Source organism: Chiloscyllium plagiosum, unplaced genomic scaffold, assembly GCF_037043375.1.
Source record: "Chiloscyllium plagiosum isolate Xiang-an unplaced genomic scaffold, Cpla_swu_hap1 HiC_scaffold_17, whole genome shotgun sequence".
NCBI classification, from domain to species: domain Eukaryota; kingdom Metazoa; phylum Chordata; class Chondrichthyes; order Orectolobiformes; family Hemiscylliidae; genus Chiloscyllium; species Chiloscyllium plagiosum.
Genome location: NW_028270155.1, coordinates 67952160 through 67973925, shown reverse-complemented (window position 1 = coordinate 67973925; position 21766 = coordinate 67952160). Strand labels below are relative to the sequence as shown.

The 21766-nt window shown below is 39.0% G+C and overlaps 1 protein-coding gene across 3 annotated transcripts in view; it reads left to right on the top strand.

Moving 5' to 3' along the window:
• The window catches only part of LOC122558555 (diacylglycerol O-acyltransferase 1-like), a 177894-nt gene that overhangs the window by 112730 nt on the left and 43398 nt on the right, over window positions 1–21766 (top strand). For all 3 annotated transcript variants that reach the window (XM_087996049.1, XM_087996051.1, XM_087996050.1), the window contains 2 exons: window positions 5419–5522; window positions 12182–12220. In XM_087996049.1, the coding sequence (XP_087852175.1) occupies window positions 5419–5522; window positions 12182–12220 (143 nt within the window). The remainder of the gene's footprint in view (window positions 1–5418; window positions 5523–12181; window positions 12221–21766) is intronic.

Here is a 21766-nt window from a genome sequence, read left to right as displayed (position 1 = left end):
CAGATTACAGACGAGAGGTGGAAGACCTGGAAAAATGGTGCACTGAGAACAACCTAGCTCTCAATGCCGGCAAAATCAAGAAACTCTTTGACTTTCGGCAGGATGTTACTCATGTCCCCCTACACATTACCAGCACAGAGGTGGAATGAATGGAGAGTATCAAGCTCCTGGGAGTGGTCATCCACAACAAGCTTTCTAGGACTCTTCATGTGGACACACTGGTTACGAAGGTCCAATGACGTCTTTTCTTCCTCAGGCAGCTGAGGAAAGTTAGCATGACGGTGAATACCCTTGCCAATTGCGCCATCGAGAGCATTCTGTCTGGATATATCACTACTTGGTATGGCAGCCATACCATTCAAGATTGGAGACGGTTACAGAGAGTGGTGAACTCAGCCCGGACAATCACAAAGTCCAACCTCCCATCTACCAGGCCTGCTGTCAAGGAAAGGCCACCAGGATTCTCAAAGATCCATCCCATCCTGGCAATGTTTTTCTATAACTTCTACCATCGGGGAGAAGGTAGAGAAGCCTGAACACACGCACCAGCCAGTTTTGAAACAGTTTCTACTAGAATAATGAACGGACTCACAAACTCTTAACATTGGCCTGTACTTGTGTTTTTGTTTTTGCCACTGTTCACCTACTATTTACTATCTCTGCTACTTAACTATGTGATCTGCCTGTATTGCTCGCAAGACAAAGCTTTTCACTGTGCCTATTGTCACTGTACATGTGACAATAAATTGAATTCAATTCAATTCCTCAGTGCTGTGGAGCTTCTTATGAAGCGCTACTGTACTGTGTTAGTTGGAAATCTATTTGGTTTCATACCCGCTGCTTCGAGTCACCAGTTCCAGTTATTTGTTGCAGTGGTGGGTATATTGGTTCTAAGTCAACGTGTTTATTGAGAGAGTCCTTGGGTGAGTGCCAAACTTCTAGGAATTCTCTGGATGTCCTCTGTTTGGCTTGTCCTATTATTGTTGTGTTATCCTAGTTGAATTTGTGGTCCTTGTTGTCTCTGTGTATAGATAATGATAGCTGGTTGTGGCATTTAGTGGCTAGTCGATGAATGCGGATGGCTGGTTGTCAGCTTGTTTGTCCTATATAGTGTGTCATGCAGTTTCTGAATGGAATCTTGTATACCACATATGTCCTGCACATGATGGGTATTGGGTCTTTTGTTCTGGTGAGATGTTGTCTGAGTGTGGCTGTTGGTTTTTGTGTTGTCATAAATCTGAGTGGTTGAGGAGTTTGGCTATCAGTTCTGAGACGTCTTTTACATTAGGTAAAGTAGTTAGTATGTTGGGTTGTGACATATCCTCGTTGCATTATTTGTCTGCCAGGCATCTGTAGATAAGTTGTAGGGATATCCATTCTTAGCAAAGACTTTGTAGAGGTGTTCTTCTCTTAACGGGTTGGAAGTGCTGCATTGTGTTGTAACCCTTTTGAACAGAATCCTAATGCAGGGTCCTATGGTCTCACCCATCTCCGGGCTCATAGCAGAAGCAGTGATGCAATGATTAGAACAAACAGCCCTCCCACAAATCCGACCCAAACTTTGGATCAGATACATGGATGATATTTTTGTAATAATTAAAAGAACAGAGGTCTCGAGCACAGACCAGGTTACCAACAACATGCACACAGGGATCAAATTTACAAGAGAGGAGGAAATTAATTCCTGGATGTGATGGTAGAAAGAATACAGAACGGGGAATGCACAACAAAAGTGTACAGAAAGGGCACACGCAGAGTCCAGATTCTGAATTACAATAGCAACCACCCAAACACACATAAGGGAAGCTGCATTAGGATCCTGTTCAAGAGAGCTACAATACACTGCAGGACTCCCGACCTGTGAAGAGAAGAAGAACATCTCTACAAAGTTTTTGCCAAGAACGGATATCCCCATAACTTCATCTGCAAATGCCTGGCAGACAAATAATGCAACGAGGACATTCCACGACCCAACACACTCCCCACACCCACACTTTACGAAGTGGGTCCATCACACCCACACACACAAACACACTCTCACGTACACTCACACGCACACACTCACATGCACGCACTCACTGTCTCATGCATGCACACGCACATATAAGTCTGTGGGGTAAATTTGTATTTGCAGAATTGTATTTGCAGATACATTCTATTTTGCTCAAAAAATACACAGTCTGCAGGCAGTCAATACATGTCATATTTTAAAATTCCGCTTTGGAAATAGAACCAGTCTGATTCAAGATTGGGAAACAGACAGACCCTGACCTCACACATTTAGTGCATTGTCTGAGCTGAGATGTCACCTTTCGTTAAAAAACCTTAAGTTACCTTGAGAAGGTGACTTCAAAGAAGTTCTGGGATTTACATAATAATGAACCAAAACCTGCAACCCATTCTAAAAGATGAAAGATTTAACAATCCAGGTTTGTTCAATATATCATTTGAGTTCCATGATACTGTAATCTTTTGCTATAAATTCTATGTCTTATGATCTTATATTCCACAACCACCTGATGAAGGAGCAGCGCAACGAAAGCTAGTGCTTCCAAATAAATCTGTTGGACTATAACCTGGTATTGTGTGATTTTTAACTTTGTCCACCCCAGTCCAACACCAGCTCCTCAACACCATAATTTCCTTGTGATTTGACATAAGACAGAATACCTCTTCATCAGAGAGGTAGGAGAACAGTTCTGAATAAGAGATAGACTGAATCATGCTTTCAACAAAACAAAGGGAAAGAAATTGATGAAGGCAGTGTATTTGCTACAAAAATAGCTTCAGATAATGCCTAAAGTATAAGTGATAAAATGGAGAGATAGCAAGGCAACAAAGAATGATATAATGGAAAAGGAGAGAAAGACCTCTGAAATAGTAACTTTACCTGTAATTTGTCCAGAATTGTGAAAATACCATTCTTATTATGTTCAGGAAGCAGGGAGAAAGTGAGGACTGCGGATGCTGGAGAGTCAGCGTCGAAAAGGGTGGTGCTAGAAAAGCACAGCAGGTCGGGCAACATCTGAGGAGCAGGACTGTCAACATTTCAGGCATAAGTCCTTCATCATTCCTGATGAAGGGCTTATGTCCAAAATGTTGACTCTCCTGCTCCTTGGATGCTGCCTGATTGCTGCGTTTTTCCAGTACCACCATTTTTGACTCTGTTCCAGAAACAGCATTGTTGCTGGACAAGTGCTAACTCTGTCCATCAAGGAGACCTTAGCAGTTGAAGCAAGTGATCTTTTTGCTAGTTTGTAGTTGCTTGACTATAAGCTTCAACATAGGAACGAGAAAGATAGAAGAGAGAAAAAAGGAAGATGACAGTAGGATAAGTGTAAATAGCTAGCCTTATTGTTGTATTCTTCCAAAGGTCCCAGAAACTTAAACATGATGAAACTAAATCAAACATTTAATGAGTCAAATATCATGTTTCCTTACCAGTTGGGGGACTTGACCATGTTGATTCTTGCAGTGCAGAAGATGCTAACTTTATTAAGAGTGCTGTTGACCATTTACATTAAAATTAAATCTGTTCATTTCTATACAATACTAAAGTCTGGCTAAGAATGTTTGCTCCAACTAATGCCAGTATAGTTCACATGGTGAAAGTCCTACTGTTGGCCTGAAGTTTCTGAATTTGTTCACCAAAAATGCCAATTTGGTGTTTTATTTTCAGGATCTAGACTTTAAGTTCCTTGTGCAGAAACAAATTGCTGACACTATTGGCCGTGGGTCTAAAAGAATAGCACTGGAAAAGCACAGCCGGTCAGGCAGCATCCGAGGAGGAGAGTCGACGTTTCGAACATAAGCTCTTCATCAGGAAGAGCTTATGTTCAAAATGTCAACAGTCCTATCCTTGGATGCTGTCTGACCAGCTGTGCTTTTACAGTGCCACACTTAGACTCTGATCTCCAGCATCTGCAGTCCACACTCTCTGTTGCTATTAGCTGTGGCTCAGGTGGTAGCACTCTTATCTCTGAGTCAAAAGATAACTGATTCAAGTCTCACTCCAGGGCTTGAGCACAAAACTTTAGGCGACACTCTTGTGGAATACTATAAGATTGCTGCCCTGTTTGAGATGTTGCCTTATGGATTGAGGTGCTAACCTCTCAGATCCTGTGGCATAGTTTTTAAAAAAGAGCAATAGAGGTCTGTCTAGTGCCCTAGTTACTACTGACATTTCAATCAACACCAGAGAAACAGATTAATTGATTATTAGAACATTGCTGTTGTGGGCACTTGCTGTGCAGAAGTTAGTTTGCTACATTTAATCTGTCATAATGCTTCAATTTCCTATAGTGGGATTCCATTGCTGTGATGAAACTTGCAAAAACAAATGCAAGTCCTTCTTTCTTTCCAGTAATTAACTTATAATGACTGGAAATGATTCAAGGAGCTATTGTAATGGAACATACAGAATATTAAGGCTTTCTAAAGCCATTTAGGATCAGATCTGCTCTAACTACAGCACCCATGCACAAGTCCATTCTTGGTAGATGTATCACTTAATAGCTTGTGGACAATTTTAGGTAGGTATTAGACATTTTGAAAATGAATATCAGAATGACAGCTCAGGTTGTGACATTACGTTTAGTGTGTTTTATATACCTTGGAATCCTAACTGCACAGAAGCAGCGTTAAACATCTTCTGGAAACAAAAGTATCAGTCTTTTTGGTTCAATAGTTGATTCTCTTCAGTATTATTCAAGAAAAAAACTACAAATGTTTCGGAAGAAATATTCCTTTACAGCAGTTTTTAAGTCAATGACTCAATAAATCAATAAGTTAGTGATCCTCCGCTGTGGTCCCTCACTTATTTAGTTCTTCATACACTTTTCTTCTGCTAAACTTCATTCCTAGACAAGAAAGTGTGCAGTTAAATTGCTTCTACACTATTGGTCAGGCCTCTGTAGAGTCAGCCACAAATCCATTGAAGCATATTACCAAAATGTACTTCCTCTGATATTTGTGGGAATCCATTTGATCTCCGTTCAACTCTTCTTCATGGTTGTATGTGTGAGGTCAGTGACTCATTGTAGGAAGGTATTTATGTAATATTTAATATTGATTTTCTAGCAAGCTTACATCCTTTAAGTTCAGCATTTTGTGTGTTTACTTTGAATTGTACAAACAATGTTTAATGCTTTATAGGTTAAAATTGCACTTTGCCATAGTAAAATTTGAGTTAGTACCGTTATTTAAACGAAAACAAACATCAAAAGTTCTTGCAAAATTAGTGGGTTCATATATTAATATCGCAGTGTATACTATAATAAGCATATGTTTCTAAATTTTCAGTCAGTGCTATTGTATTTTGGGGGCCAATTATGAAGGAAAGCAAAATTTAACTTTAGTTTAACGTTATTTGTTGTCATTAGTCAATGAAATGTAATTTCTTCTGAATCTTCTTTTTAGATCTTTACTATTTTTTGTTTGCACCAACACTCTGTTACCAGATGAATTTCCCAAGATCCTCAAAAATACGGATACGTTTCCTTCTGAGACGACTATTAGAAATGGTGAGAAGCAGAATGCACTGCTGTAGACCAACAAGTGCAGACACTCTTTCTCTTTTAGAAGCCTTTCTGCAACCTTTGACTGAGAGGGTGTGTGGGTGACCAATTTGCAGGCTTTTGTGCATGCTGTTCTGTGGCCCAGTGTTAAGTGACATAAGACCAATTAGTGCCCAACAATTTTGCCTCGTAAGGATGCACCTGACTCCACAATCCACATTTTATTTTGCCACCGTTGTTCAATGTGCTAACACGTGGGGAAAGATTTAATCTCTGTGTATTGTCACTGGGTTGACCATGCTTTGTTAGAGACAGAAAAACTGCAGATGTTGGAATCCAAGCACAAGCAGGAGGCTGAAAAAATACAGCAACCCAGGCAGTATCAGGAGGTGGAGAAGTCAACATTTGGGTGTAATCCTTCCTCAGGACTAGGGGTGTAAGGGGAGCTGCAGATAAAGGGGGGTGAGGGAGGGTTTTGGGTGGGGAGAGGTGTGTAGTGGTGAGGTAGGGATAAGTGAGCACAGACAGGTAGAAGATTTGACTTGATTGATCGATAGAAAGAATGAATCCGGTTGGTAGCTGGAAGGAAGGGTCAATCAGAGGCTGCTTGTCTATTTTGTCCATACTTCAGCCACCTTCAGACAATTAAGCTGAGATTGCATGCTAATGTGAGGTCTATGAATTTAAATATTTCATTACCACCTGTGTGACACAATGACTATGCCACTGAGTAGATGATATGACTGCCAATTCTGAAGAATGGTAATACGGGATTCAAAATGTTAACTCGGTTTCTCTCTCCACAGATGTTGTTGAGTTTCTTCAGCATTTTTAGTGCTTGTTCCAGATTTTCAGCATCCACAGTATTTCGCTTTCATTTGACTGAAATGAGGCTTTTGTCTGTTTCTGGTAAGCACCCTAGGCTGACTTTCTCAAGGCCTCAAGCAAAATGACAGTGCCTGACAAAAGAAATTAGTGTCAAAAACTGTGGTGCTGGAAAAACACAGCTGGTCAGGCAGCATCCGAGAAGCAGGAGAGTTGACGTTTCGAGCATAAGCTCTTCATCAGGAAGTTAACCAGGCAAAGCATATCAGATAGTTATGTTTACATTTTAGGTGGTCAATTGGAATTTTTGTTTGTACTTTTAACATTATGAAGATAGCTCCCAAACCACTCAAATTAAAGAGGCTATGCAGAATTGGGCATGCTGTTGCATGTATAGTTGAGATCATTCCTTGTAAAGCAATACAGCTGGCAGTGGCTATGAAGATTACAGCTTCTTTTGAATTTTATTTTAATGGGGAATGGGTGTCCAGGCTGGGTCATTGATTTCCCATTCATAATGCCCTTGAAAAATTGGTGTGAAATTGTCTTCATGAACTGCTGTGTCTAAATTGAGTAGATACACCCACAGTGCATAAAGAAGGGAGTACCAGGATTTAAGCCCAGAAAAGCAATATAATGGTCTAGTTTAACGTCAGAATTGTATGTGGTTTGGAGAGGTACTTGCAGGTGGGATCTGCTACCCTTGTTCTTCTATGTGTTAAGAGTTCATGAGTTTTTTAAGTTGTCGAAGCATTTTGGTCAATTGCATTAGTGACTCTTGTAGGTGGTGCATGCTGCTGCCACTGCGCATCGGTGGTGGACGGAATGAGTAATCAAAGTGGTAGATGAGATGTCAATCAAGCTGGATGGTTTGTCCTGGATGGTATCACATTTTTTGCGAATTCATAGAATCCCTTCAGTGTGCAAGCAGGCCATTCAGCCCATCAAGTCCAAACTGACGCTCCAAAGAGAATCCCACCCAGACCCACCTTATCCCTGTAATCCTGCATTTCCCATGGCTAAACCACCCATCCTGCACAACCCTGGACACTATAGGCAATTTAGCATGGCCAATCCACCTAACCTGCACATTTTTGGACTGTAGCAGAAAACTGGAGCACCCAGAGGAAACACATGCAGACACAGGGAGAATGTGAAAACTCCGTACAGACAGTCGGTCCGAGGCTGGACCCAAATCCAGATCCCCAACGCTGTGAGGCTGTAGTCCTAACCACTGAGCCACTGTGCTGCCCGTATTTCAACAGGCGCTATACCATCCAGGCCAGAGGCAAATATTCTGCTCACCTGACAGGAGGTGGCAGACTTTGGGAGTCAGAAGGTGAGTAATTGATTACAAACTTCCTAGCCGATGGATTATAACAGAGGAAAGCCATCAAAGGAGATCTTTTTCAGTGCATGTTTGCATCAGGAATTCACAAATATATTTGTTTGCAAGGTTAGTGAATTTATCATGTTACCATGAAAAGCAAATTGCAGTGGAAAAGATCCCTCCACTTGCACTATTTGGCAGTATTTTCTGGAATGCATGTCTTAATTAACAGTATGTGTGCCTATTCCCTATCATCAATCCAAAATATTGTATCATCCATGAAATTCATCCACGAAAAAGCCCATCACATAATTATCCACCAGATCTGTGACTTTGGGGATTGGAATGAATACACTATAGGAATGAATGCACAGAATTAAATTATGCAATATTTAAAATTCTGAACATGAATGCTCATTATCATGACAGTTCACAATTTCTTGATCCTCTAACAGTCAATGGCACCAACATTATCTTAAGGACCACAAAGATATTAAGGCTGCTTGTTGGTTATCAAAGATTTTCACTGCGGCATTGCTTAAATAACCACTTGTTAACAAGGACAAAACCTGACAAATCACAACATGGAAACAAACCGTTCAACCAAAATTCATGTCGATCTTTATCTTTCACAGAAGCAATTCTAATCCACTACATAAATCCCCATTCCTATTGCTTCAAACACCTGTTTAACCTATCAGAGGCCTGACAGGTCTGGAAAAGTGTGATAATCCAGTTGAGCAAGGTCCCCAAAGAGATCACTTTATTATCCTGGTCTGTAACTACAGAAATTGAATTATGTCTGTTGTGTACTGTGTAACTTTGCAGCAGAATATGCTGAAGATGAAAGCAGCAGCAAACTGTGGAAGAAGGAAATCATGAGCGTGAAATGGAAGACTGGCAAAGCTGAGCCCAGTCATCAAGATTTATGAGGCTACATTTAATAAATCAAGCAATTACATAAGCACTTTAGTACATCTAGTGTACAACAATAAACTCCATATATATATATCCATACCCGTGCCAAAAAAACATAATATTTACTGATCCGACGAATTTGTAGTGATTCATGAGTACCACATTACTTGTCCCTTACTAGCCTACTCCGCACAATAACAAAACAGTCATCATGAATCATTTGCTCATTGGTCAACTCAATGCTTGGTGATATAGAGAAACAGAAATTCCTGGAGAAACTCAGCATATCTGGCAGCATCTGTGGAGAAAAAAGCAGAGTTAATGTTTCGAGTCCAATGACCCTTCTTCAGAGCTATTAGGAGCTTGGAGAAGAGGTATATATATGCCAAAGACAGGGTGGGTCAGGAGTTCGGGGTAAAAGCAGCTATGTCATGACAGGGACTGGAGAGTGAAGGTAGGTAAAGGACATAGAAGAAGGTGTTCAAGTTCTAAAATTATTGAACTTGATATTGAATCATGAAGGCTGCAGGGTTGAGAGCATGGTGCTGGAAATGCCCAAAAAGTCGATTCTCCTGCTCCTCGAATGCTGCCTGACCTGCTGTGCTTTTCCAGCACCACACTCGCGACTCTGATCTCCAGCACCTTCAGTCCTCACTTTCTCCAGGCTGCAGGGTTCCCAAGTTGAAACTGAGATGCTGTTCTTCCCGCTTGCACTTACTGGAGCCTGCAGCTGGTCCGAGACAGAAATGTTGACCAGGGAACATGGTGGTGTGTTGAAGTGGCAGACAATTGGAAACTCAGGGTCATTCTTACAGACAGAATGTAGGTGTTCTATAAAGCAGCCACCCAGTCTGTTTCCTCTCCCTGTGTAGAGGAGGCTGCATTGTGAGCAGTGAATACAGATTGAGTGAAGTGCAGTCAGGTTCGCTGAAATGTCATATTTCAGAAACTATAACATACATGCAGAAGTTCCACATTCCCATCACTCACCCATCAACAACTCTCATCAATCATGACGCATCTAACATTCACAGTTTCATGACTAGTGGGTGAGTGATGGGAATGTGGAACTTCGGCATGTATGTTACAGTTTCTGAAATATGACATTTCATTGAACCTGACTGCACTTCACTCAATCTAGTTTCTTCCACACATTTAACACTACTGCAAGCTTCATGCTCACATTCCAGATAGAAACTAGACTGAATGTCAGAGCAGTTACCTGATGACTCCAGCTCACCATTTACTGCTCCAGACCTCTATCAGTTACAAACATCTCAGAGCACACTCTAAAGGCAGTAACTGCACACACTCAGTCTAGGAAGACCTCCTAGACTGCAAGATTGAAGTGTTATCTAGGAGGAATTGCAGTGTTTTTGTGGAGTACAAAGCTACTAATTACACTAAGGATGACACCACCCTTGCCCCTCTTCTAGCAGTTCCTCCTGATTTGTGTCACCTCAGGTTTTTTTTCTGTCATAACGTATGTGGAGGAAAATTAAACTTCTGCCATCGTAAATGGCAGCAAATAGTTCAGACTTCATCATATTCTGTTTTTAGCATATGGTACGCTGACCATTGAATATTTATGTTCTGAAATGAGTTTGCCCCAATATAGAGCAGAAGGTCAGCTTCTAGCTCCAAAATTCCTATGCACCAAGGATCCCACTATTTATTCCATCCTATTGTCTGGCTAATTAGATGAAAACCACTGAATTTAATTAAAACTGCTTTTAACTCTGTACAGTTTACACTCAAGTCAATTAAATGGTATTGTTGTTCTTGAGCAATGGGGTATAGCTATGACATCTAAATCCTGTCATTTGAACCCAAAGTTCAAACAACCATGTAATATTGTGCATTTTGTTTTTCCACAGTTTTGTTTTCCATTTGAAGTTTGCTAATGGGCTCTTAACACCTTTGCCCTGTTGGTGGATGAATTTTCAAATAAGAAAATGATAATATGCTAATTAATGGGAATAGATATTTATTGTTATGCATGGTTTCTCAAGCTACACAATGCACAGGTCAGCAGTATGTGAAGCGATAAATCATGGGCAACCACTCTACATGGCAGAGATATGGGATGGATGTCCATCATAAACATAGATCATGCACTCTACTGTAATTTCTTTAGGTTAAGCTATGCACAAAATTACTGTTGCACATGAAATTGGAAAAATATAGTAAAGACACAGCAGATTCCAATCATAAAAGAGAAAAACAGATTAACATTTATCTCTCACATTTTTGTAGTGTTGTGTTTTTTTACAGTAAATGATGGACTTTTGATGGGCAGCCACAGTTCTAATCACCAGTCATATATATGGCAGTAAAATGATTTTTCCAAGATCATTAAAAGTTCCTAATTAATTTCTCCACTCCCTTTCCTAAAGTACCATGTCATATTGAACCAAAAAATATGGTTCAACTCTGTAAACTCACTAGATGAACATTCTATTCTGGGACACGAAAGCATTGTATGTGTAATTCCTCATCTCTATGTAGCTGGCTGATTCAACCTATTGTCAAAAGGTGTTGAAGGAGCTGCTTTTCCTGTTTTTGAATCTTCTGTTGCTTATTTCCTCAAGAATGAAGCCATCCCAAATGCAAGTCCTGCATGGTTAATTGGATTAATGTAAGATGTTAATTGCAAATAATAATAATCATGAATTTGACTTTGGATTCAAAGGCCAAACAAATAGTATAAGTAATAATTATTCTTTGTCCACAAATAACATGGCATCTACCTTCATTTGCAACAGTTTGCAAAATGTAGTTGAAATCCACATTAATTTTCACTGCACTTATATGAATTGTTAACTTCTGTTATTCCAGAAGTTCCAGATTATGGTTCATTCCAGATCATAACCACTTACAGCATAGCAGAGATTTTGCTTCATGTAACTTTGTTCCTTTTGCCAAATACCTTTAATTGGCGTCTCTGCCAATGGGGGTACAGTTGCTTTCTCTCAGTCTAAAACCCCCATCACTTGAATCCTCCTATAAAATCTTTTCACAATTTTCTGTTCTCCAATTTGTCATGTGACTTAAATTCATCATTCCTGAAGCCATTCTCATAAATCTTTTCTACATCCTCTCTAAACTTTCACATCCTTACTTGAGAGCATTGTGGAGATAAATTCAATTGAGGCTTTCAAAAGTGGGTTAGTTAATGACCCAAAGATAGAAAATTTCTCTGTCGTGAAACAGCAAGGGAGTGAGGATGGCTAAGGTTTTTTTAGAAAGATGTCATAGTCTCACATGTGCCAAATACTCTCATTTGTGATCTAACGATTCTATTACTCAAATCTGAACAGAGAATACTTGCTCAGGTGAATAGCTAAATACCCTCTTTAATTTTTGCAATCTGAATTTTTGTATACTCCCAACTCATCAGAAATATTCTGAGGGATATTTCTGTTTCCATGCATTACTCAGAATAATTAAAATTAAAAGCAGTCTTTCAGAGTGACAAGATAGTTAAAAAGCAGTAAGATTGACAAGGTTAATAGGTGCAATGTTAGCACAAACATTTTTTTAATAATGTTATTCATTTGATAATATTTTAAAATTCTCTCCTATGTTCTAGATATTTTTGATCCATGTTTTTATTGGATTGATACAGCAGGTAAGATTGACCACTTGCAAATAATGTTTTTTGTATCAATTCAAGTTGGCTACTAGTGTAATATTCTGATCTATTAAAAATTTTGATCACGGTATAGAGAATTTCTTATCTAAATACAATAAGTTACATGTTCAATTTATCACCTGAATGATACAGGTATTACAGTTGCCATATGACATTTCCTACTTCTTTAGCAATGCTTCCCCCCCACCACCATCACCTGCATTGAAATGCTAAAATTTTATTTCTATTGATTTTTGTCTTAATGTCCAGACAGTAAGATGAGAATATACCCAATATGCATTGCCAAATTATATATTCTACAGCAGCAAGTGTTGATTCATGAAAATAGTTTTAAATTGATTGCATATGGTGTCATATTAGATTGTGAGTTGAATCCAATTCTCTGGATCAGTATGTCATGTTGAATGGATCAAAAATATGACAATGAAGTAACTGGTAAGGGGGCTAGTTTGCTGCTTATCTGTAACTTGAACTTCTGCTGTGATATCAAGTGAATAACTACATCCATGGAGATATTAGTTGTAACAGACATCCATCCAATGCAAAATAATACTGGATGCCAGAAATAATTAATCAGGTCAGGTAAGATCCATGGAGAGAATTAATGTTTCAGGTTGATGACGTTTGATTAGAAGTGGAAATGCAAAAGTTGTAAATGAAAGAGGGAGGTTGAAATAAGAAGAAAAGGGAAAATCTGTTGGTGGTAGAAGGCTAAGGAGATTGAGAAAGGTTCAAATAAAAAAATGTCTTGAGTAGTTGTGAATGGAAGAGTGCTGAATGGGTGTCCTATGGTTATCCTCCAAAAGCAAAGTTAAATTACTGCTCCTGGTTTAAAATGTTGCAGTGGGGCAAAGAAAAGGTGACACAACCTTCCCCACATTTGCCCCACAATGAAGACTGGATTTTTACAGTGATGATTTTTTTTCTTCCCTAAGACCCTAAAATGATGGTGCTGGCTGCATGTAAGGTAATCTCCTTTTGCCACCTTCCCCTTCCATGTGTAGACACATGACTTGTCTGATTATCAACTCCCTTACTCAGGCACATGGCCAGGACATCCCATATGGTATTGGGATCTGGGGTGCTGGTTTTGCTTTCTTTCCTTTTCTGTTGCTGCTGTGCCTTATCATTAAGATGTTAATGTTTCAAAAATCAAAGCATGACCCACCTTATAGACAAGTCACTTTTTGAATGATTGATAGCAAACTCCTTCTAGCCATTATGTAAATGTTGCTGCAAATCTGTTAGGGTGAATGATAACAGTACAGTAATCTGCAAATTGTAGATCATTTTTGGCTATGATTGTCAGTTTAGTTCATCAAACCCAGCTTCCAAGATAAAAGGGCTATTTTTAATTTATTAATTTGTTCGTAATATGACACATAACCTCTGCTTTGTGCAAAGAACACGCAACCTTGTTATTTTTGTAGCTCTTGAACTCTTTTATTGCCAAATAAATATTTAGTTATCCATCTATTTGTACACTCGATATCATCTGGTGATCCCACTTTTAAGTATCTGCACATGACATGTCCTACTGACCACTGGGGAAAAAGCAGTAGTCACTGAGACAGTGCTGTAACACCACATGGCAATAAGGTTAGTTAGCTCTTAAGTTTGCCATGAGGCTATCACATCCAGGTCTGTTGCAGGTTGAGAGGAATCCTGAGGAATCTCCTTTTGACCCTTCCATTATTGGTAATCTTTCAATATAAACTGCAAGGATTGAGTTGAAATGCTTGAGCATCTTGTAATAAAGCATAGCTATTGCATTAGCCAGCACTTTGTGCAAGTTTTCTCAGCAAAGAGAGAGTGTGGATATGTGAATTATCCATTTTACACCACCCAGACTTGAAGGTCAGTGCACACCCTTGAAAAGCTCATATATAGATTAAATAATTCCCCACAGAAATGTGTGAAATCTGTACTGATCCCGTACTCCCACTCACAAGTGTGGGATAACAGGTGTAGGCCTTGACCTAGAACAATCTCTGCACAATGTGTTTAGCTTCAGTGTTTATAATGACTTGACTGCAGTCATTAACATCACAATTAAAGGATTCATGACATCTGAGGCTATCTGCAAACAAGTAGTTGGTTGCTTGTGAAATGACCAATTATTGGCCATTTCAATTCCTTTCATTCTTACGATTCTGAAAATGTTTAATCTCTTATATCGATACTACTTAATCAGGTCCTACAGCAAAAATGATACTGGAACACAAGTGGTTAAGAATGAAAGTGAGGATATAGTTTGTAAACACGAAAACTTATTCACAATTATATGTCACTCATTATGTGTGACATATAATGCATGCCCTCAGATTTTTTTTCCCCTTTCTCTCCATCCCACTACATCTGAATGTAGTCAATTTTCACAGCTGGATGGAGGGATCTTGCTCTGTACTTGACCTGAAAAACTGGAGTGGACATCAATGGATCAATTTGGGCCTAGAGAGCCCTTGTCTGCTGGATGTGTCTTGCCCAGATTCAGGCTGACTGTTCCAGACATGGACTTCTACAGGCTTTGGCATCAAAGGTGGGGCTGGAGGGGCCGGGAACCTTAGGAATGTCCCGAGAAAAATCTTTAGGAGGCCTGTGTATGGCTCTTCCTCCCTAGGGGTACTTGAGAGGAAGAGGCAACTGAAGTGAGTTCAGTACCTTTACTCCCACTCTCCTTGCCGCTGATGCTGAACATCACACTGGACAACATACTTCAACTGAGAATGGAAAAATTCCACCTAGAATCTATATTTCTCTCTTCAAAGAAACTGCCTCACCTGCTGAGGGTTTCCATTGTTTTTATATTACGTACTTTAATTTCACAGCTTAAGTTTATCAAGATAGTTATGAGATACAGGTAACTTGATAGTTACCAGTAGCTTCAGACCCACAATGAAGCAAATTAATGTGGGATGGATCCAAATATATTAAACCATGCAGATATATTTTACATTATAATGTGGTGTGTATGTCTAAATCTCTAGTCATACTGAAAAGAAATCTCAAGTCAGTATGACCAGTTGAATGAGAATTATTGTTCCTTATTATTTTGGAGTACAATTACTGTAATCAAGACATGACTTGGAGGTGCCAGTTTTGGACTGGGGTGGACAAAGTTAAAATCCAACAGATTTATTTGGAAGCACTAGCTTTCAGAGCGCTGCTCCTTCATCAGGTGATTGTGGAGGTTAAGATCATGCTCACAGAATTTATAGCCAAAGGAATCCAGTGTCATGGAGATGAGATAAAGTAAACAATCTTCAATTTAAACTTTCATCTTTTATAATGGGATATGCTCGTCTCTGTTCTTTGATATGTAAATCCCATAACTTCTTTTAAATTTGATGACCTTGGGGTCATGTCACACTACAGGTGATCCCACTGCATGATACTCTCACTCTCTCTGTCACACACACATACACACACTATCCTACATACTCACACACCCACGCAGACCCTCCCTCATATACAAGCTCTTTCTCATATACACACACACACCTCCCGCATTCACACCAACACATGCATCCTCTCACACATAACCCATCTCACACACACACTTAACCAAGTTAAAAATCACACAATACCAGGTTATAGTCCAACAGATTTATTTGGAAGCACTAGCTTTCAGAGTGCTGCTCCTTCATCAGGTGATTGTGGAGGTTAAGATCATGCTCACAGAATTTATAGCCAAAGGAATCCAGTGTCATGGAGATGAGATAAAGTAAACAATCTTCAATTAAAACTTTCATCTTTTATAATGGGATATGCTCGTCTCTGTTCTTTGGTATGTAAATCCCATAACTTCTTTTAAATTTGATGACCTTGGGGTCATGTCATACAGGTGATCCCACTGCATGATACTCTCGCTCTCGCTCTCTCTCTCTCTCTCACACACACACACACACACACAGTCCTACATACTCACACACCCACGCAGACCCTCCCTCATATACAAGCTTTCTCTCATATGCACACACATACACCTCCCGCATTCACACCAACACATACATCCTCTCACACATAACCCATCTCACACACACACTTAACCAAGTTAAAAATCACACAACACCAGGTTATAGTCCAATAGATTTATTTGGAAGCACCAGCTTTCAGAGCGCTGCTCGTTCATCAGATGATTGTGGATTATAACCTTCTAAGGCACAGAATTTATAGCAAAAGTTTACAGTGTGATGTAACTGAAATTATGTATTGAAAAAATCTGGATGGTTTGTTAAGTCTCATCTTTTAGAATGAACATGTTAGTTTCGGTTCTTTCATATGTAAATCGCAGAACATTTAAAAGTTACATTCTCAAGTGAACTTTAACAATTGGTGTCATACACACACACACATATATATACACACACATTCTATCACGTGCACTCATACCCACATGCCCACACTCGCACACTCAGTCTGTCGCTCCTACATGCGCACATATATAAGCTTATGGGATGAATTTGTTTTTGCAGAGTTATGTTTTATTTTGTTCAAAAATTGCGTGAATCCATATAAAATTGTACAGAGGGTTTGTCATTCTGACATAGCATTGGAACACGGACAGACTTTACACCGATTTTTTAAAAAGCTGAGCTATCTTGAGAATGTAATTTAAAAGAAGTTCTCGGATTTATATATAAAAGAACAGAAACCAGCTTATCCATTATAAAAGATTAAAGTTTTAATCAAAGGTTGTTTACTGTATCACATCTCCATGACAGTGGACTCCTTTGACTATAAATTCTGTGAGCATAATCTTAACCTCAACAATCACCTGATGAAGGAGCAGCGCTCTGAAAGCAAGTGCTTCCAAATAAACCTGTTGGATTATAATGTGGTGTTAAGTGATTTTTAACTCTGGAAATGAAGACAGTTAACCTTGTCACTCCAGTAAATTAGGAAGCATTCTACAGGCACATTAGCAGGAAGACCATATTTTTGAATATTGCTACAAAATTGTATTAACTTCGTTGTGACAGTGTTTTCTTTGAATGTATACTTATTAGAAGGGTACTTGCACAATATTGGTTGGACAAAATTGCATTTTCATCAAGCTATCTTCAAGGTCTGCAGGAAAAATGAACACCATATCAAATTGACATAGAAGTTATTATGAGCAGTACCATGCTGAATGCTTTGAAAGTTTTGAGGAGAAAATGAAACGCACTGAAGATATGTAAGAAGAATAAACATCTCTTGGGGGTGGGGCTGGGGAGAATCTCAAAGGTTAATATTACTCTGCAGAGAAAACGTATAGTACAGTTGTACTTATCACCATAAGAGTCTAAGATAGTCTGTATAATGAAATAGTGCCCTACAATGTTTCAAAGTTGGAATGCAGAATCTTCTTAATGCCTTACATTATATGTAATATGTTGACAGAGAGGAACATTCACCTTAAGCAGATGGGAATCCTTCAAAGCAAGGTAGCCAGTTGAAGGGGATGGTGGTGATAACAAAAACTTCTAATACAGGCATTATATTTGTACATACAAATATATCCGATGAAGTATCCATTAATATATCGTATTTGTATACTCAAATAATTATAAACATTTCTTTTCAAACATTTATCTACGTCTCTTGTATTTTTCAGATTTAAAATGTCCGGATTATGCAATGATTTGTTCTCAACTGCATAGTGCAGGGGAATTAACTTCACTATCCCAACCAAATACTTATATCTTATTCTCCATAAACACAAAAACAAATTATCTGGTCATTGACTCATTGCTCTTAACTGGGCTGGTTGTTTGCAAATTGGCTGCATTTCCAAAAATTACAACACTGACTGATTACCATTGTCATGGTAATTTAAACTACTGTTCTGCACTAAAGACTCCATTATTAAAACTACATAAGCATAACTCATTCCGTAACATTCAGTTGCTCATATAAGGACCAACACAATAACAATAGGGTCACCCTAGAATCATTCATGTTTCTATACAACCACAGTGTGATTGCATTTGCTAACCAGAAAGTGTAACACTTGAAATGGCCAACTTTAGTCAGTGCCCAAAATATTAATATTCAGTTCTTAGAAAACTCTCCAGTGTCAACACATCAAGTTTTCATATTGAGTTCATCTATAGTGTTTCATTTGTTTTTAATTATGTAACTGATGCTGGACTTGACTGTGGGTAATCAACTTAAGGCCAGAAACCATTTAGAGCTTAAGTTAAAGCTGCAAAATGAACTTCAGTTTGTTCAAAACATTTTTCAGGTACTTGGATCAATTAGTGCCCTACAATGTTTCAAAGTTGGAATGCAGAATCTTCTTAATGCCTTACATTATATGTAATATGTTGACAGAGAGGAACATTCACCTTAAGCAGATGGGAATCCTTCAAAGCAAGGTAGCCAGTTGAAGGGGATGGTGGTGATAACAAAAACTTCTAATACAGGCATTATATTTGGCCGGTTCCAGTGATATCTGGACATTGGGTGAAGACAGCATTAACTTGGCTATAATTTATCTTCAGTAATGATAATTGTTAAGTGTTTGTTTGGTACACTTAAAGAATGGTCATGTGGATTAAGGACTGCTGACACCTGTGGAATCAGCACAAGCCAGGCACATCAAAAGAACAGGAGAAATTGGAGGAGGAATATCTAAGTAATATTATCTCTAAAATGGGAAGATGAAAATGCAGTGATATGTCATTGGACTAACAATCCACAGACCCAAATCTTTTATTTCAGGGCCATGTGTTCAAATCTCACCATGACAGCTGCTGGAACTTGAATTCAATTAAAATCTGGAATTAAAAGCTTTAGTTACGGTGACTATGAAACGATCATTGATTGTCATAAAATTGCATCTTGTTTACTCATGTTGTGTGGGAAGGGAAATGTGCCATCCTTATCCAAATTGACATATATGTGACTGGCAATGTGGTTCACCCTTGGCTACCCTCTAAAGTGGTCTAGCAAGCCCCTCAGTTCAAGGAGAACTAGGGATGGGTAACAAATACTAACCTTGCTATTGACATCCACATCCCATGAAAAATATCTCATTTGATAAATATTGGTCCATTTTCAATATTGTGGACATGTTTATGTATACTATAGAACTTTAGTCATGCAGGGTAGAGCTGATTCTAGTTATTGTAAATTGGTTAATACCTCTACAAAGGAAATTGATAAAATATTGTTACATAATCACATTAAAAATTTTATAATTTTTAGTATATCAATATTGTTAACTAAAATTATTAGTTACTATTTGTGCAATTTAAATAAAATAAAGTAGTCATAGTCCTATCAGACCATAGGGCTGCTCTAATTTGAGAGAGAGACAACTGGTGGTGGATTAACCTGAGGGTCACCATGCATCAGGTGAGGGAAGAAGTTGAGAAGAAGATTCCTTCATGATTAACTCAGTTGGTGCAGGAACTGATTCCACCCTGCTGACATGATAATACATCACAAACCAGCTGGGCAGACAACTAAGCTAACCAGTTTTAAAAAGAAAACAACTGATTGTAAATAAAAAGTTCTAAGGTTTTTAAAATAGTGGAAAACAACACATCTTGGCATTGTAATTAGGTTGGCAGGATTGTTGAAGCAATTAACTAAATAACTTGTTAGCACTTTGATATAATTTACGGAACAGGTTACATTATCCCTCAGTAACTTCAAAACTGCTTATCATGGAATGTAACATCTGTGCTTAATTCGACTGCTAGTACCTAATGGTGATGATGTGGGGTTTTCGACTTAGCAACTGACAGCCATTTGATTCTGTACCTATTTATATTGTTAACAATTCTTTGATTCTGGAAGTTTTGCTTGTACTCACAGTTTTTACTGTGCTTTGACAGACAGAATAATAGAGTAATTAATTTTTCTTCATCCAGTGGGTTTTGCCAGTAACTCGAAACTCAATGCAGCCTTTTGTTGTAAGTAAGTTGTTTTTTTCAACCTTTGCTTGCAGCATTGTTTTTTTTTAAACTCTAGTTAATCTTGATTAAACTTGTCTTTATTTAAACTAATTTTAGGAGATGAACCTGACTATGATGATTAATCAGTTGCTGCTGATAGCGGTAGGTAATGTTATTTTTCATCAATCATACATTTATAATGAGGCAAAGTACCCAGAATGTAAACCAGAGGCATGAAAATGTCCACTACTCAACTGATTAACATGATACACAGCTAAATTTAGATTGTTCCAACAATATTTACTTGGCTAGTGTAGTGATTGGAACAAAGTCAGCCAGGTGGTCCTAATAGATTATGAGTTCCCTGATTGGGGTTGTGAACCTGATCCAATCAGGTAGTTCTGGCTGACAGATATGAACAGGAGTCATAGAGGTGTACAGCATAGAAACAGACCTTTCGGTCCAACCCGCCCATGCCGACCAGATATCCCAACCCAATCTAGTCCCACCTGCCAGCACCTGGCCCATATCTCTCCAGACCCTTCTTATTCATATACCCATCCAGATGCCTCTTAAATGTTACAATTGTACCAGCCTCCACCACTTCCTCTGGCAGCTCATTCCATACATATACCACCCTCTGTGTGAAAACGTTGTCCCGTAGGTCTCTTTTATATCGTTCCCCTCTCACCCTAAACCTATGCTCTCTAGTTCTGGACTCTTCCACCCCAGGGAAAAGGCTTTGCCTATTTACTCTATCCATGACCCTCATAATTTTGTAAACCTCTATAAGGTCACCCCTCAGCCTCCGACACTCCAGGGAAAACAGCCCCAGCCTATTCAGCCTCTCCCTGTAGCTCAAATCCTCCAACCGTGGCAACATCCTTGTAAGTCTTTTCTGAACCCTTTCAAGTTTCACAACTTCTTTCCGATAGGAAGGAGACCAGAATTGCATGCCATATTCCAACAGTGGCCTAACCAATGTCCTGTACAGCAGCAACATAACCACCTAACTCCTGTACTCAATACTCTGACCAATAAAGGAAAGCATACCAAATGCCTTCTTCACTATCCTATCTACCCACGACTCTAATTTCATGGGTTCTACTTAGTTAGGAATCGGCCCGGAGCTATCTGGGTCAGTGTCACGTACTATGCATGTGTAAATAGTGGATGATTTAGTGATGGAATGCTGACTTTCATAGAGTTATTTCAGTGGCAATGAGAGAAAACGCCCCTTAAGAGATTCACTCGCAACAGTCATCTTTGAGTTGGGGTAAGCATTTCTGGCATCCTGCTGCTATTTGGAAAGTTTGACTCATTTAATCCTGCTGTTGAAGACTGGTTGTACCGATAGTGAAGCTTAACGGGTGATTCGCCTTTGTGGGGATTTCAGACAAATGGTAAACTGCTTTCTGGAGCTGGATAAATACCCAATCCCTGGCATAGAGACTTATATGCAAAATTGACTGGGGGGGCTGTGCTTCACAAAGTTGGACATGAGCCATGCATACTTCCAATTGTAATTAGATGAGGATTCCTAGAAGCGTGCTACAATGAATACCATAAGGATTTGTACCAATATACGAGACTGCCATTTGGGGTGTCATCAGCTTGTGACATTTTCCAGCAG